The sequence below is a fragment of the Orcinus orca genome, chromosome 3, assembly GCF_937001465.1.
Source record: "Orcinus orca chromosome 3, mOrcOrc1.1, whole genome shotgun sequence".
Taxonomy (NCBI): Eukaryota; Metazoa; Chordata; class Mammalia; order Artiodactyla; family Delphinidae; genus Orcinus; species Orcinus orca.
The window spans coordinates 59,258,944-59,276,506 of NC_064561.1; the positions used below are offsets into that span (position 1 = coordinate 59,258,944).

Here is a 17,563-nt window from a genome sequence, read left to right on the forward strand (position 1 = left end):
GATTCTAACACACAATTACAAACCATGAGGACAAGAAAAATTCCAAGTAACTGTACTGAGCTTACTGACTGCTAAAGAAGGAAGAGTCAGCAGAAAAACAGGAGACAAGATAAACTAAACCCCTGAGATGAGAACTTTGAGCAGAACACTGCCCACTAAGTAGGCAATAGACAAAAATTCTTTGCAGGAAGACTGGATATTTAAGCAATCAGAGCAAAAAACTCCAGCTGGTGATCTCACATTTCCTTAACTCAGCCTACCCTTTTTAGATGTCACTTTCTTTCAAGATGGAAGGCAAATACTACCAGTTCCTCGACCAGAGACCTCAATTACTGCTATCAGAGAGCCCACAGTAATGAGGCCTTGAGCTATATACCATACCTTGAGCCTTATATACCATCTTTTGTTCCATCCAACTCACTGGGAACTGTGCCACGTTTCTTGGGCTAATTTTAGCCAGTATGAACTCCAGAACAATATAAGAAAAGGTGAGTCATTTCCTGACTGGCATGGACACATTTGGAGCTTTTAGAAACTATTTATAATTGCTCTTTCAAAAATCAGAACTCAGGAAATCTTAAGATTCTGCAGGTAAACAGCACAGCAATGCCTGAGAAGTATGGTTTAGTGGAAAAGGCGACAGCATAATTAGCAATGTGAATGTAACCAGTCACTTCTCCTGAATCTCTTTTTCCTTAGCTGGAAATTTGGGAGTTGAGCTAGCTGATAACCAACGTCACCTTTATCTCTAAAAATTTTAAGTGCATTGATGCTACATTGTTACATTTTTCTTCTCACACTCAGGTATTCTGTTCCTATGAGATTTAGAAATCACAGTATCTGCTCTTTACATGGTAATTCTTGCAAAAACCTTTGGGAAGAATATTCTGACTTAGCAAGTAAAGACAGGACAAGTAGCTAAGAAAAAAATTGTTTTCATGTCATGAGTTTGATCTCAAAAAGAGAATGGCTCAAAAGTTATTCAATCAAAGGGGGAAAAAAGACAAAATGAAAAGGGAAAGAAAACCAAAGTAAAAACAGAATCTGAAGCAGACTAGGCACAGGATCGGTTACACTCTTTCATGCAAAAGCACAGGAAATAAGGTCATTTGACAGACCTGCTGTGCATCAGTGAAGAAGGACCAAGGAGGAGTCCAACAACTATCCAATTCAATCTTCCTACTGCAGCTGGGGAAGTACATTTTGGGAGAATAATTAGGGTAGGAATAAACGAAATGGCTTCACAGTGCACACTAAAAACTCCACAAGGCCCTAGGTACTTCCTGCCCCTTGAAATGTTAATTGTCTCTACTGTTGCTGTTAATATTAATTATATTGCTGCCAACAATGGAAGCAGTGAAGCGCTACTGAGGATTGAATATTTAATACACTAGGAATGTGCCATCCACTTCGCATGGATCATTTCATCTGACCCCTCCAATAACCCTAATGAGGTAGGCACTATTGTTAACTTCCATTTACAAATGAAAGGAAGCCTAAATCAAGAACAGAGACATAAAATGACTTGCCCAGGGTTACAAAGCTAAATACTTGGGAAGTAGGGTTTGAACTGAGGAAGCTGACTCCAGAATTGTATTCTTAATTATTAACCTATTCTGCCTCCGAAATCGGTGCTATCCTGAACTCCAACACTCAGCCAGAGGGCAAAAGTCACCATCCAGTAATTTTCTGAGAGTTGTTCTGTGGAAACCGCCCAAAGGAACTTAAGTATGCTGCTATTTAAGTTTTCTCTACAGAACTGAGTTTGGACCATGAGTCAAACACATGACGAACACAATCCTAACCTAAGCTACTTTCACAAAAACAACGCCTTCTTTCCTCTTCTATCTACCCAAATTCTACTGATGTTTCCAAACCATCTCCTCTATAAAACCACCTGACTATTCTAGTCCTTTTGTCCCTAAATAATTTATATCAAAAATGTGGCAAGTATGTATGATTCATGTAGTCAGCATACAACAGGTAACGAACATGTGCTGAACTGAACGTCACAGGGGCTTAGCTCTAACGCTCATTTATTTACTGAGCATCATTTATTTGGAGACAGAGGTATACATCTGGAACGTTAAGCTATGGGAGACCTGAATATCGGGTTAAAGACCTCCACTTTTAATAGGAACTATATGAAACTAAAAGGACTCTGAGCTAGGGAATGAGATGTGCGCTGTGCGTGTGAATAGCTAAGCAGTCAGTGTGGAGGGTGGATTGTTAAACATGTAACCCTAACAAGAAATGAATGATTTAACATGGTGTAGTCATTCATGGAAAACTATGAAGCAATTAAAAATAATGTTTTTGAAGAATATTTAATGGCATGATACGTTAAAGGAAAAAAAGGCAAGATAGAGAACTTGTATATCCACAGAAAAAGACTGGAAGAAAATATACTGAAATCTTAACAATAGCTTTTCTTTGGATGGTATGAGATTACGGATAACATTTTATTCTTTCTTTTTAAAAAGAAAGAAACTGACTTATTTGTGTCGTCAGAAAATTAAATGAATATTAATTTAAGTCATCTGTTCTTAAAGGGAATAATAAGCCTACTTTGTGGGGTTTCCAAAGCAGTGATGGCCAATGAACTTTACCTTTGGGATCCACTTCCCTCCTAGGAAGTTACCACAGGTAGGGCACTTAGGTGGTTTGTGCCTCGTGACATATGTGAAGGAGCAGCCTGGGCTGGTGCATGTCCCATGGCCCCGTCGGGTGTACGTAGTAGTCTGTGTTTAAAAAACAAATAAAAAAGAGCAAGTCAGAATCAACACCACAGTCTAATCTCTGTCAGATCCTGATGACCATTATAACCACAACAATGCCAGGAGGATACCAGTTTGCAGAAGGTTAGCCAATTCATGGTATCTTAAAAGGTCAGAGTTGGAAAGGTCCTAAGATACAACTAACTAGTTCAGTTTTTAGAAATGGAGAAAGTGAATTCAAATGATGAAAGACAGCTGCCCAAGGTTACAGAGTTAGGTACCAGAAGTATAAAGGTAAGAAGAGTTGCAATTAATTAAGCAAAGTACCACACAGTGCTAAACACTCTACCAATATCTCATTTAATGTTCTCAGCAATGCTATGAAGTATTATTACTACTGAGCTTCAGAGTAGTTAAATGCTTTGCCTCAAATCATGTAGTGACTCAAGGACAGAGCTAGACCTAGAAGACAGATCTTATTGATTCCTGGTCAAGATTGCTTCCATGCATCCTGCTGCACCCTCTGGCTCTCAATACTTCAAAGAATTTGCTTCTTCATTCTTGTTAGTTAAAAATCAGAGAACCTAGGACCTACGGTTCAAAGATATAAAACAAAAACAGTCCAGTCGCTAAAATAATGAGAGGGAACTCCAGTTGAAACCAGGTCCTCTGACATTCCACAGAATTTGATCATCTGCGTACAAATATATTCAGTCACTGGCTTGCACCATCTCCGATGATTTCCCTTTGAACAGAATGTATTACATTTCAGCTACAAATAGAAATTAGCCACACTCCATTTCTTGATTAATGCTGGAAAGAAAACACTTCCCTGTCAGATTTGTTCTGTCGCTTATGGTTTACTCAGCTACTAATCCCAACCTCCCTAGCCTGGCCAGAAAGCAAAAACTTCCCTTGGGAAACACCAAGCTGCCTCTAGGCTACCTCTGGCCAGAACACCTAAGGAAAAGGTGATTATGACAGTGATAGCAGGTCAAAGATGAGTGTGAAGTTGTGTGGCACCAAGGAAAGAGACCAGGGTTTGGGTTCCAATTTTGTCACTGACATACTGAATGAGCTGGGGGTAAGTCATCTTAGCTCTTGGGCCCTTGGTTTCCTCTTCTGCAAAATCACCTGCCCTTTCTGCTTAATGGATATATCCTGAGGAGCAAAAAGTCTGTGAGACTATTATTAATGGGTAAAACATTATATCTTATCTTTTCTCAGACTGTGGCCCCACATGGAATATTCATTCTGAATACACCCTCAGAGCAAAGTTAGTGCTATAAATAAATTACCATGAATTTGGAAATACTCCTGAACAGCAACTTATAGAAATGACTTCAGGAAATAATGCTAGCATTCAAGGCTGATGCTGCCTTCTTAAGTATTTCTAGAAGAGCTTGGCTGACACTTATTAAACCATGAAAGAATACAAATTTCCAGAACAGGAAAGGCTCAGGAAAAATAATTAGTTTATTACAACTTTCTTATTGAAGAAAGTATTGTTTATCCACAGCAGGGGTTTTAGAGGATAAGACAGATTGTGACAAGTTAAAGCTATGTATTATTAATCCTAAAAGAAGCCAATACAATAACCAAGACAAAGTTAATAGCTCATAGGCCAACAAAGGAGATAGAATGGATTCATAAAATATACTTAATTATTTCAAAAGAAAGTACAACAAAACAGATAGGACCAAAACAATAACAACAAATAGTAAGAGGACTGATTTAAACCAAACCACATTAATAATCACATCAAATACATACAGCCTAAATACTATAATTAAAAGGCAGAGATCATCAGATAGGTCTTGCTCTTAGAGCCAAACTATATGCTGCCTACCAAAAAAGGTACGGTAGAAATACAAAGGTACAAACAGGTCAAAGGATGGAAAAAGATATACCTTGCTAATAACAATAATCAAAAGAAAGGTTGATATCAGAACTAAGTAGATTTCATAGGCAAGAATACTGCCAGAGATAAAGGTCATTTCATAATGAAGAAGCATTCAGTTTATCCAGAAGACGTAACAATCCTAAATGTTTGTGTACTTAGTAACAGTCAAAATACATGACACAAAAACTAATAGAACTGCAAAAAGAAACAGATAAATCTACAATGACAGATGGATGCTTTCTCTCAATAATTGACAGAAACAGTAGACAGAAAATCAGGAAGGATACAAAATCAATAAGGAACACTATCAATCAACTCAACCTAATCTGAAATGTATAGAACACTCCACCCAACAGCAGGAATACATATTCTTTTCAAGTGCACATAGAACATTTATCAAGACAATCCATATTCTGAGCCATAAAATAAACTGCAATCAATTTAAAAGGATTCAGGCCTTATAAAATACAAAGTTCTAACCACAATGGAATCAAATCAGAAATTGATAAAGACAGACACCTGGAAAATCCCAAATATCTGGAAAGTAATTAAGTAACTCATGGGTTAAAGAAGTAAGTTAGAAAATACTTTGAACTGAATGAAAATGAAAACTGCACCATATCAAAATTTGTGGGATGGGCTTCCCTAGTGGCACAGTGGTTAAGAATTTGCCTGCCAATGCAGGGGACACAGGTTCAAGCCCTGGTCCGGGAAGATCCCACATGCTGCCGAGCAACTAAGCCCATGAGCCACAACTGCTCAGCCTGCACTCTAGAGTCACAAGCCACAACTACTGAGCCTGTGTGCCACAACTACTGAAACCCGCACACCTAGAGCCTGTGCTCCGCAACAAGGGAAGCCACTGCAATGAGAAGTCTGCGCACCACAGTGAAGAGTAGCCCCTGCTCCCTGCAACTAGACAAAGCCCCACGCAGCAACAAAGACCCAATACAACCAAAAATAAATAAATAAAATAAATTTATTAAAAAAAATTTGGGGGGGATGCCACTAAAGCAGTGCTTAGAGGGAAATGAAGCACAAGCAGCTATATTACAAGAGAAGCTCTCAAATCAATGACCTCAGCTTCTACCCTAAGAAACTAGAAAAGACCAAATTAAACCCAAAGTAAGCAGAAGAATGATAGAAATGAGTGAAACAGAAAGCAGAAAAACAACAGAGAAAATCAATGAAACCAAAACCTTGTTCTCTGAGAGCAATAAAATCAGTAACCTCTAGCCAAGCTTATCAGGAAAAAAGAAAGAAGACCCAAATTACCAGTATCAGTAATGGAGAAGTAAACTCACTACAAATTCTATAGATATTAAAAGGATAAAAATTCCACAAAACTTTAAACATAGAATTACCACATGATCCAGCAATTGTACTCTTGAGGTATATACCCAAAAGAACTGAAAGCAGGGACTCAGACATTTGTACACCAAAGCTGATAGTAGCACTGTTCACAACAGTCAAAAGGTAGAAACACACCAAATGTCCATCAATGTTTATGAATAGATAAAAAAAAATATAGTATACACATGCAATGGAATATTATTCAGCCATAAAAAGGAATGAAATTCTGATACATGCTACAAGATAGATGAACCTGAAAACATTATGCTAAGTGAAAAAGTCAGACCAAAAAGGAAATATTTGCATGATTCCACTTATTTGAGGTACCTAGAACACACAAATACTAAGACAGAAAGTAAAATAGCAATTACCAGGGCTTGGGGTGGAAACAGGTAGGGTGGGGAATGGGGAGTAACTGTTAAATAGATACAGAGTTTCTGTTTGGGAAGACGAAAAAGTTCTGAAAATGGATAATGGTAATGATTGCACAACATTGTAAATATATTTAACAGCACTTGAATTGTACACTTAAAATTGATTAAAATGGTAAACTTCATGTTATGTATATTTTACCACAGCTTTTTAAAAGAAGAATAAGGGAATGTTTTGAACAATTTTATGTCAATAAATTTGACAATTCAGATGAAATGGACAAATTCCCTGAAAGACAAACTATCAAAGCTCACTCAAAAATAAATAATCTGAATAGTCCTATATATATTTTAAAAATCGTACTTGCCATTATAAACTTTCCCACAAAGAAATCTCCAGGCCCAGATAAGTTCACTGGTAATTCTAACCAAACATTTAAGGAAGAAATAATGCCAGTACTACACAAAACTCTTCCAAAAACAATTGGAAAAGCAGAAAATATTTCACAACTCATTCCATGAGGTAAGCACTACCTTGATACTAAAACAAGACAAACAATGTACAAGAAAATTAGAGACCAATAATATCCCTCGTGAATATAGATACAGAAATTCTGAACAAAATGTTATCAAATCAAATCCAATAATATATTAAAAGGATAACACATCATTGCCAAGTGGAGTTTATCCCAGGAACACAGAGTTGATTTAACATTTGAAAAATCATATTAATCACATTAACAAACTAAAAAAGAAAAAAGAACACACGAAAAATTTTGACAAAATCCACCATCTCAAAAGACACACAAAAAATTTGAAAAATCCAACATCCATTCCTGATAGAAGCTCCCAGCAAAAGTAACTTCCTAAACATGATAAGGGTATCTCTGAAAAACCTACAGCCAATATTAAACCTAATGATGAAAGACTGAATACCTTCCCCCTAAGACGACGCATAAAACACAGATATCGGCTCTAACCACTTCTATTCAACACTGTACTGGTCCTCGACAAAACCATAAGACAAGAAAAAGAAATAAGGAATCCATATCAGAAAAGAAGAAATGAAACTATTAGACAACACTGCCATCTATGTTAAAAATGCAATAGAATCTACGAAAAGGCTAGCAGAATACATGAGTTTATTAGCAAAGTTGCAGCACACAAGTTTAATAAGAAAAAAATCAATTGTATTACTATATACTAGCAGTGTGAACTATTAGAAATTGAAAATAGTTTTAAAATACCGTTTACAGGGACTTCCCTAGTGGTCCAGTGGTTAAGAATCCCCCTTACAATGCAGGGAACGTGGGTTCGATCCCTGGTCGGGGAACTAAGATCCCACATGCCGTGGGGCAACTAAGCCCGGGCACTCTAGAGCCCACTGGCCACAACTAGAGAGCCCACGTACTAGACAGAAGCCCACGTGCTGCAATGAAAGATCCTGCATGCCGCAACTAAGACCCAATGCAGCCAAATAGATAAATATTTTTTTAAAAATAAAATACCATTTACAATATCATAAAGAAACATGAGATATTTAGGAATAAATCTCAGCCCACATGCTGCAGTGTGTGATGGAAAAAACATTTGAGAATCAAAAGACCCAGGGTCCTCGTTCTGCCTTGTTTTGCAGCCCAGTGGCCTTGAATCAGAGAGAGAAAAAGTCCTTTCTCTTCTCTGGACCTTTTTCCTAACCTGCACAACAACAGGATTGAATTAGATCAGTGATCCCTCAATTTTTCTAAAACACGTATGCTTCAGAAATTTTATTTTATTTATATATTTTTTTTGCGGTACCCGGGCCTCTCACCACTGTGGCCTCTTCCGTTGCGGAGCACAGGCTCTGGACGCGCAGGCTCAGCGGCCATGGCTCACGGGCCCAGCCGCTCCGCGGCATGTGGGATCTTCCCAGACCAGGGCACGAACCCGTGTCCCCTGCAACGGCAGGCGGACTCTCAACCGCTGCGCCACCAGGGAAGCCCTGCTTCAGAAATTTTGATAAAAGCCATGGAACCTATCCCAGGAAAATACTCTCTCAAGGAGAAAAGTTTGTATGTAACTTGAGGAGTTCATGGAGGTCCAATGAACTGGACCTCCTTGAGGAGGTTCCTGTGGAGGTCCATTCACAGACCCTCCCCCACTCCCTCACCCCCAGTTAAGAATACCTGAACCAGAAAAACCTCTGAGATCTTTGCCAGTCCCAATGTCCTAAGTTTGTTAAGACTTTTAGAAAACTACCTGGAAGAGAATTCTTATGGAGCCTTAATCTCCTTGAACTCCCCACACACTGACCAGTTTGATGGAGGTGGGGTTCTCCACAACCGAGTAGGCAGGAAGAGGCAACATGATGAATTGTGCAGCTGGCGCAGAGGAGCTAATCTCACTGGAATCCTGTAGGTACATGGAGAGAAGAAAGTTTTATTGAGATGGAGTGAAGAACACCCAGGACCATCCACAACACTGAAGACCAATCAAGTCCAATAACCATACATAATCTGCTTATCCAACGGGCACATCAAAAAAATGAATGAATCTATAATTATCTCAAAATAAAAGTTTAATTAAGAACAAACAGAGACAGAGAAAACCAGTACCACAAGGAATGTGCTATCCTCATTTTACAGATGAGAAAACTGAGGTTCTGAAGAGACTCAGAACTCCTAGATCACATAAGCAGTTAGTGAAAGAACCCAATTCTTCTGACCCTGTCAAATGTTCTTAGCGACCTATTAATCTGCCTTAACTAGTGGCATGCTTCATCATCATAAACAGCACTGCGGCAACAAGTAATAAAACAGATTTACGCCTGGCACAGAATCCTCTGCAGGGCTATCTGCTCGCATCCATCTAGGCCATAGGGGCCGCTGCATGCTGGTCCTCTTAGCCTAAGCAGAACAGCTACCTCTTTGAGGATGCCATCGCACCCGGAGAAATAGCATGGTGGCAGCTCCCCAACTCTCCACTTCCAGGGGACCAGGCTGTGGAATCACGGAAATCACTGTTCTTTCTCCTCAACTGGGCATGACAGAAAAGCCACTGGGGAGATACCTCCCTCTTCTTTCTCAGCTATTAGTCCCATCAACCTGGCCCTGAAGAGAACTTCCTTCTTCCTACTTACTCTGTGCCCAACAAGACTATTTAAAAAAATTCTCCTGAACAGTTCAAGGTGCCATTGTGTTTGCTGAAACAATCTTAAGGGAACATAAAATTCTAACTAATACTAATAGCCAAACAGATCCTGGCTCTGACTCATGGACAGCCCAAATATCATCCCCATCCCTCCTGTTAACGTACCTTATCTCATGTGAAGAAAATGTTGGCTATACTGGGCAAGAGGAGTTGGTGAGAGTGCCTAAGAAACTGAAGCCTGGGGACTTGGACCAAGCCTGGGGACAAAAAGGTTCAAGAGAACTGCAGTCCAACTAGAAGTGCCACACCAGTATTCTTACTTACCACTATTTCAGAATCACCCTGCATGGTGCTAGCTGCCTTTTTAACAATCCCAGGTAAAGCAAAATCATCAGAACCAAAGTCACTTACCCTCATGACTGTTACCACGGACATGCTCTCCCCAACCTGGGGGTGGGGCACAGCCAGGCTTCCAGTGGGGAGGTCTGGTGAGCTGTTCACTAAGGTCTCTTCAATTACCAGGCTTGTCTGGTAAGGTTGGTGGCTCTCCCCTACCTCCAGGGAAGCCTCATTTAGGAGCACATCCGGGCCGAGGATCTCTGAGGTGGTGATCTCCTGTACAGCACCTGGCTGGGCAAGGGCTCCCACATCCTCAGCTAAGGCCTCCACAGCCAGACATTGTTCTGCCATGCCTGCATGGCTGGGCACTGTCTCCAGGGCAGTGTTGGACACAAGGGATGGTCCTCTAGGGGACATTTGGTTCTGGGCCACACACAGCTCTAGCTGAGAACAGCTCCGCTCCTCCTGCAGGCTGCTCTTGGGGATGATGATATAATCTGAGCGAGGGAGGATCTTGCGGAAACCTGGGATGTCCGGAACCACAGCGGTCAGTGCAGAGAGTTTAGAGTTCTGAGGATGAAAAAGCCAGGTCAGGGAGACAAGCAGAGATAAATGGAATAAGACCACATAGATATATACTTATAAGCCTTTTTTTCCTTCGTTTTTTTCTGCAAAGGAACCAGAAAGACTCCATTCTCTTGACCTAAGACTTAGACAGGGTCAGCCTCTGCCGATAGCAATGTCATCTTCAGCTGAATCACACTTTAGCCAATGTAACTTACTCAATCACATAGGAGACAGAGAACGTGGATTAGATTCCAGAAAGGGCACTGATCTTGGCATCTTAAACTGTGAGCTGAAATCCCAGGTCTGGCATAGTCTTAAACAAATCCTTTCCCGTTTTTTTGGCCTTGCTGCCCCATCTGTAAAATGAGGGAGCTGAATCTGGCTATCTATGAGTTCCTTTCCAGCTTTGATACTTTAGGATTCCAAAGTAGCTGAAGATTTAGATACCAGAATGTATAATGCTCAGTGAAACCTTTAGAAGCATCAAATACAAACCAACAGGCCATGTTGGATCTCAGGGCAGCAAGCAAGGATTCTGATATCACTGGCTTCTTCCAGACTTGCAAAGAAGAGAATGAACAGATCACAAAGCTATCAATCAATAAGAAGGCTTCACGAGAGAATGTGTATAGGGAAGTGGTTATCTGATAAGCACTGAATATATTGGGAGGTGATGGGGAGGGAGAAGAATATAAATATTAACAATGACCTAGGATCTTAAGGTTCAGAAAATAATTTCCTGACTTTTAAAGCAATACTACTAAGTTAGGTACTATTATTATTCCCACTTCACAAATGAGGGCACTGAAGCTCAAGGAGGATAAACTTTCCCAAAACACATAATTAGTAAGTAGTAAAGGTGGGACTCCAGGCCAGGTCTTCTAAGGAGCAAGGAGACCAGGTACTAGAAGCACAGCCCTGCATGGCTAACTGGCACCAAGAAAAAGGTGCTTTTATTTTTTTCAATTTAAACTGAAAGTTACCCAATGAGGAAGACAGAAAAGTTCAAAATGAACAGATAAGTGAAAACTGAAATTAAACAGACCAAAAAATAATTTCAGAAGCATCATTTAAAAGGAACTAAGTCAATTACAAAAGGATCCTTAAATAAATCAAAAGCAAGAAGTCAATGAGACTACTTAGGGTACAAAGGAAGCACTCAGAGATGAAAGTTAAAAGAAGCACTGAGATGAAACATGAAAGCAGACTGTCCAAATCCTTTATGGAGCCTTTACCGGAGAGATAATGAAGAAATGATATTCTCAAGTCACGCTTTGAAGCAGACAGGTCAAGAGAACAAGACTAAATGGTGGCAAATACATAGGTTGGTCTGGACTTAATCAACAAATCCAAGCACAAGAAACCAGGGCAGCATGAATGGCAGTCATCTTACAGACTGTAAGGAATGACACTGGAACCATGGGCCCAGCCACTTGGCAGGAGACCTGAAGGGCTGCCAGGGAGACAGCCTGCCCCAAGGTCTCTGACAGGCTCCCTAAGTATGCAGGCAAGAGGGTCCCACCTGTACACCAGGTAATCAGGGAGAGGTCAAACAGCATATAAAGCCTGTCTTGGTACATTCCAGATGCTCATTAAATGCCACCTTTTCTTATTATATGGTCACTGGACATTTAATCTACTAAAGAGTGTTATTTACTCACCAAGTCAGAACTCAGCTAGGTGTTTTACATTGTCCATTTTAAACATTGTGAATAGATACTATTATCCCCATTTTACAAATGAGGAAAGCAGGACTCAAAGGTTAAGTGATTCTTCCAAGGTTACAGCTAGTTAATATTAGAGCTAGTCTATTAATGATCTTGGGGGTATTGGTAGAGATGATGGTAGATATAAATTTACATATGGATAAGGAAAAATCATTGTAGATGATCTACTTAATTTTTTTTTAAAAAAGCCTTAATAAGGACCTATATTGGTGTCTGGTTTTAAAAACCATATCACTCCAAGATTAGGTAAAATTTTCTTATATCATGGGCAAAAAGTTTGTGACCTTATAATGGAGAAACCAAAAAAAATATGTGTACCTTTCCTTGACTCCGCCTCCCCCTCTCCACAGGGATTGTTTCCTAGACTCACAGTTTACAAACAAATCATCTAGAGGAGAAGTACAGAGTGGCATCTCCAAGACTGTACGTAACACAAAGCTCTTCCAAGAAGGTAAATGCCAAGCCAACAAGGACAAAATAATCAAAATGGCATAATCAGTGGCAGATGGGCTCCACTAAAGGAAATACAACCCATTCTGCTATAACATAGCTGTTGCATTCCTGAAGAACCTTTGCTCTTCATTATAAAAAAAGAAGTTAGAGACAATTGTTTCAATTGAAAAAAAAAAAGGAGTTAAGGTTAAAAGGTTTCAGCTTGCAATAACAAGGTTATTTTTCCTGCAGGAATTTCAGTTAAAAAAAAAAACAGCAGGGCTTCCCTGGTGGTACAGTGGTTAAGAATCCGCATGCCAATTCGGATGGGTTAGAGTCCTGGTCTGGGAAGATCCCACATGCCGCAGAGCAACGAAGCCCGGGAGCCACAACTACTGAGCCTGCGCTCTAGAACCCGCGTGCCACAACTACCGAAGCCCACTTGACTAGAGCCCGTGCTCTGCAACAAGAGAAGCCACTGCAATGAGAAGCCCGCGCACCGCAACGAAGAGTAGCCCCCACTCGCCACAACTAGAGAAAGCCTGCACGCAGCAACGAAGACCCCTCACAGCCATAAATAAATTAATTAAATTAATAAATTAAAAAAAAACAGCACTGTTAACAGTTGTCAGTCCATTTTATTCCTGTGAACTAGAAATAACAAAATGGCTGACAGACACAAACCTAAGTGCTTCCTTGCTTATTCTTTAATCCAAGCACTCAAAGGCTCAATGTCCTCCATCAATTTCACCTTTAGCCTTCCACTTTTCCTTCTAGCACAGTTCAATACCACCAGTAACCAGTGGTAACAAAAGAACGTTGCCTTAAATAAAGCAGCTGTGTCTACCTCTAAACTTGCAAGCCTAATTGCTGATTACGTTATAACTGACAGTGGTGAGCACAACACAAATTAATTATACTTACACTCAACAGATAACATGAAACATGGTGTAGGGAAAATGCCTGTAGAAGCTACTCTATAAAAGAAAAATAACACTAACTACCCACAAGGACAAGTGGCTCCAAGTTTTGCTAAAATTCAGAAAAGGAACCTAAGGCTCACTGGAGATCATGTACTGCTGCAAGCAAAGAGTAGAGAGTGCAGGGCATGACCGAAATGGAAACAGACAGGGAGTTCCCTGGCAGTCCAGTGTTTATGACTTGGCACACTGCCATGGCCTGGGTTCAATACCTGGCACCTGGTCAGGGAACTGAGATCCCCCAACCCACGCAGCGAAGCCAAAAAAAAAAAAAAAAAAAGCAGACAATATCAGACTCAAGAAAGGTAAAAATGACTCAACTCAAAGTTTTCCTAAGAAGAGAGAAGGAAACCGGAGAACAGGGGGTTGGACTCCCCAAAGCCTCACCACTAAGGCAATGGAGGTATTAGCTGAAGAAGAGGAAAAAAAAATTACTTACAGGATCCAAACCTTCTTTCTCTAGTTTGGCTTTCTCCAAGTAGTAACTCCTCTCGGCCACACTGAGAAGCCTCCAACTCTCACTAATCTTCTTATTGATCTCAGATTGAGGGAGGTGGGGGAGCTCCTGCTGCACTTTCAGGTAGATGTCATAATAGTACAGAAGGTAAGCAGACCTGAGGAAGCAAGGACTTCTTAAGGTTTTCCCTCACTCAACCAGTAAATACTACAATGTTTGAGTAGTGAAGAGCTAAATACAAAACCTAGCTTTTCATTTCAAAAGCATTTCTCTAAATAGAGACTGAAGCAAAGAAACATTTAAATAACACCCCCAAAGGGTGAACAGGGGGAGGTTTCTCCCTCCAGAAACGTGGAAGCAAAGGCTTGTCTGGTCTACTTTTCCATGACCACATTTTCTGCAGGGCTTAAATCCCAACATGGGCAAAGATAGATAAAGGTGTCCCGTCATTCCACTTTCAGGAAAAGGTTAATTAGAGAACTAATTACCACTCACACCCTACTCTTCTACACAGCCTTTGGTCATCTCACTGGTCAACAGCACCTCGCCAAGGCTGAGGGAGGGAAGCAAGCAGAACTATCAAAGTGACCCAGTGCTGGGAGCCTCAGCAAGAAGTCTGGAGTGTTCACAGTTAAGGGGGAGCTTAGAGCTGCAATTTGGATATTCTTAATAGATATCATTGGCGCTATTTGTAATTCCAAATTTTTATTGATGTCCTAATTAAATATTTAAATAACAATGGCATTAATAATAAATACAGTGGTTCTCTTGTAGCGAGCTTCCACCATTTGTATGTATATTTCCTGCTAAAGCCTAGAAACACGACCAAGATTTGGACAGGAATGGCAACTGCTGGCATCCATCGGCCACTTCCCACTCTCAATCACCGTCTCCCCCCAACCCCACTGCCCATCAGGAGACTTCAACAAATGACATGGCACTCTCAGTGAAACTGGACACAGGCTGAAGTCTTCTTCAACACAGCTCTCCAAGCAGCTTCTGTTTATAAATGCCAGCTATCAAAATGTGTTGGCTAACCTGGGTTTCTTGGCCTTTTCTCCATGTATTTTATACTTTTTCTTCTTCTTGGGTGGCCCAGGGGAGGTGTAACAGTAGGCTTCCTCAATTTCCTCCATCACGACAGTTACCTCAGTACCATCATATGATGCATCCATGGCTAGAGGAAAGTCAAACATAAACAAGGTTCAAGAACCTACCCTAAAGGGGAGAGCGGCCTCCTGATCCAATGATCCTTATCTCTGCCAGGGCCTTAAGACTCAGTCATTTGCCAAACTCATCAGATGGATCCTAAGAAGCACCTGGGGAACCTACTAAACATTCAGATTCCAGGGTTCCACCTCAGCCCTTCTGAATCAGAATCACTAAAGGGTGTGGCAATCCATGTGCTTAACACGTGCACCTGGTGAGTCCTCTGACTAGGCAAACCTGGAATCACTAGCTTAGAGAGCCCTTTCACTTTTACTCACTCATGGGATGCTCAGTAATCCTTCAACTCAAAGATTAGCCCCACATTATAAGAATTCCATATGGTAACAGGTAAATACTTGGCCAGGAGTCAGTTCTGGACACTCCCTCATGGCATCACCTTAAGCAAAATGCTTCACTGATTCACTCATTCATTCAAACGTGTTAAGTGCCAATATGTAGCAAGTTTCTTTACATTCTGCCAGTTTGTATGACTTTGGGCAGGTCCTTTAGCTGCTTTAGGTTCAGTTCTCTCACACATTAACAAGAGATGTCTCACCCACCTTACCACACTTATAGTGATAAGGCTCAAGGACATAACTCCATTTGAGAATAGTGCTATACAAAAAGGGTTCATTATTAAAGATGAATCATCTCTGCCTGAGATGCTTAACGACCTGCCCAAGGCCACCACACCCAGGAACTTGAAAGGCAGATTTTTTAGTTCAAAAATCCAACTGTGAGCCTTCTTCCATTATACTATACTGCTCCCATCTCCACCCACAACCCTCTAAACCAGCACTGTTCAAAACACTTTTTGTGATGACAGAAATGTTCTTCATCTGTGCTGCTCCAATACTGTAGCTACTTATGGCTACTGAGCACCTGAAATATGGCTTGTGTGATTGAAGAACTCAATTGATTTCATTTTATTTAATTGCAATTGGTTTAAATAACCACACATGGTTAGCAACTACGGTACTGAACAGCTCAGGTCTAAACAGTAATCTGACAGACTGATATTAACTCTCTAGCACTGGCCTAAGAAACAGAAAACCTACTAATAGCTTTTCCTAGGGAAAGGAAGGCATTAAAAAAATTCAATGACTAGTTCAAGAAGAGTTAGTTTATTTGTGGCCACATTCTAAGTTGGAGTTTTACCCACAGACTCAATCCTTGGGTTCAAGAAGAGTTCGTTTATTTGTGGCCACACGCTAAGCTGGAGTTTTACCCACAGACTCAATCCTTGGATGGAGAAAGGCTCCCAAAAACCACTTGAATTTTATGAGAGAGAAATAATATAGTTGCTCTGGGAAATCTGTCAGAAGATAATTTAGGATTCTGGGAAGAAGGAGCTGTGTAAGTAAATACAGAACTGATAAGTGTATTACAAGGCCTACTCACATCTCATTTAGAACTCACTCCACGAATGATGAGGTATCTGATAAAAGTATAATGAGAAAAAAAGCACTGTGTGTTTAGTCAAGAGACCAGGATCCAAGTCTAAATTCTAACCATGCGATCTCAGATAAGTCTATTCCCCTCCCTAAATTTCAATTGTTCCTCAAGTGAGACTGAAGAGGCTGAAATCAGTGGCTCCTAACTTTTTGAGAGGCAAGAAGCCCTTTGAGAATGTTGTAAAGCAGGAAAAACCCTCTCCCAGAAAATGCAGACAGGTGTTTCACCTATAATTTCAAAGATATACCTGAGGCTAAGAACACGTTATTCCTAAGGTTCTTTCTAGTTCTGTACCATGTCTAAATGATTTCCCTTCCCATTGGAAAACAAAACAAAAACAACAACAAAAGAACCCCACTGCATTCTGTTATAGTGCAACTCTGGAGAACATAACCCACAACTTGGCTCGGTAAGAGACAGGCCAGTGCCTTCATTGGGTAAGGGATGCTAGGGTTCAAATCAAAGCTATGTGGGGATGTGCTTTTTTTGCCTTTCATAATTGACTTCTCAGCCCTTGAGTCTTGCAGAGAAAAGCAATACTGCAGGAGAGCTTCTGTAAAGAATGACATACAGGGTTTTAGCACCCAGAACAAAACAAAGTCATTACAATCATATTGGGGTAGGGGCAAGAAGAGACTGAGTTTTGGCTTGTTTGAGTAGCCCGGTTTAAGCCTGGGTCCAAGAGTATTTTCAGATCCTAGGCCTCAGTACAGCAATGCAAAAAAAAAAAAAAAAAAGGCACGATAATATAAAGGTTAAAACCAAGGGCTCTGGAGGGCAGAAAATCAGGGTACTAAATTTAAGTTACGCATTTTAACAGGACGCGCACAGAGCTCTATGACCTTGAGCAATCTACTTACTCTCTCTAAGCCTCAGTTTTCTCATCTGTAAAAGAGAAGTAGGGCAGTACTTGAAATCTGT

At 40.5% G+C, this 17,563-nt stretch overlaps 1 protein-coding gene across 9 annotated transcripts in view; it reads right to left on the reverse strand.

Annotated features, from left to right (window-relative positions):
• HMGXB3 (HMG-box containing 3) overlaps nucleotides 1-17,563 on the reverse strand; it is an 83,470-nt gene that overhangs the window by 65,158 nt on the left and 749 nt on the right. For 8 of the 9 annotated variants that reach the window (XM_033406768.2, XM_033406769.2, XM_033406767.2 and 5 more), the window contains exons 2-6: nucleotides 15,017-15,155; nucleotides 13,961-14,135; nucleotides 9,888-10,385; nucleotides 8,640-8,738; nucleotides 2,610-2,741 (exon numbers count right to left, since the gene is read on the reverse strand). In XM_033406768.2, the coding sequence (XP_033262659.1) occupies nucleotides 2,610-2,741; nucleotides 8,640-8,738; nucleotides 9,888-10,385; nucleotides 13,961-14,135; nucleotides 15,017-15,153 (1,041 nt within the window). In that variant the 5' untranslated portion in view covers nucleotides 15,154-15,155. Of the gene's footprint in view, nucleotides 1-2,609; nucleotides 2,742-8,639; nucleotides 8,739-9,887; nucleotides 10,386-13,960; nucleotides 14,136-15,016; nucleotides 15,156-17,563 lie in introns of those variants that run through there. The other variant, XM_033406776.2, reaches the window with a different exon arrangement.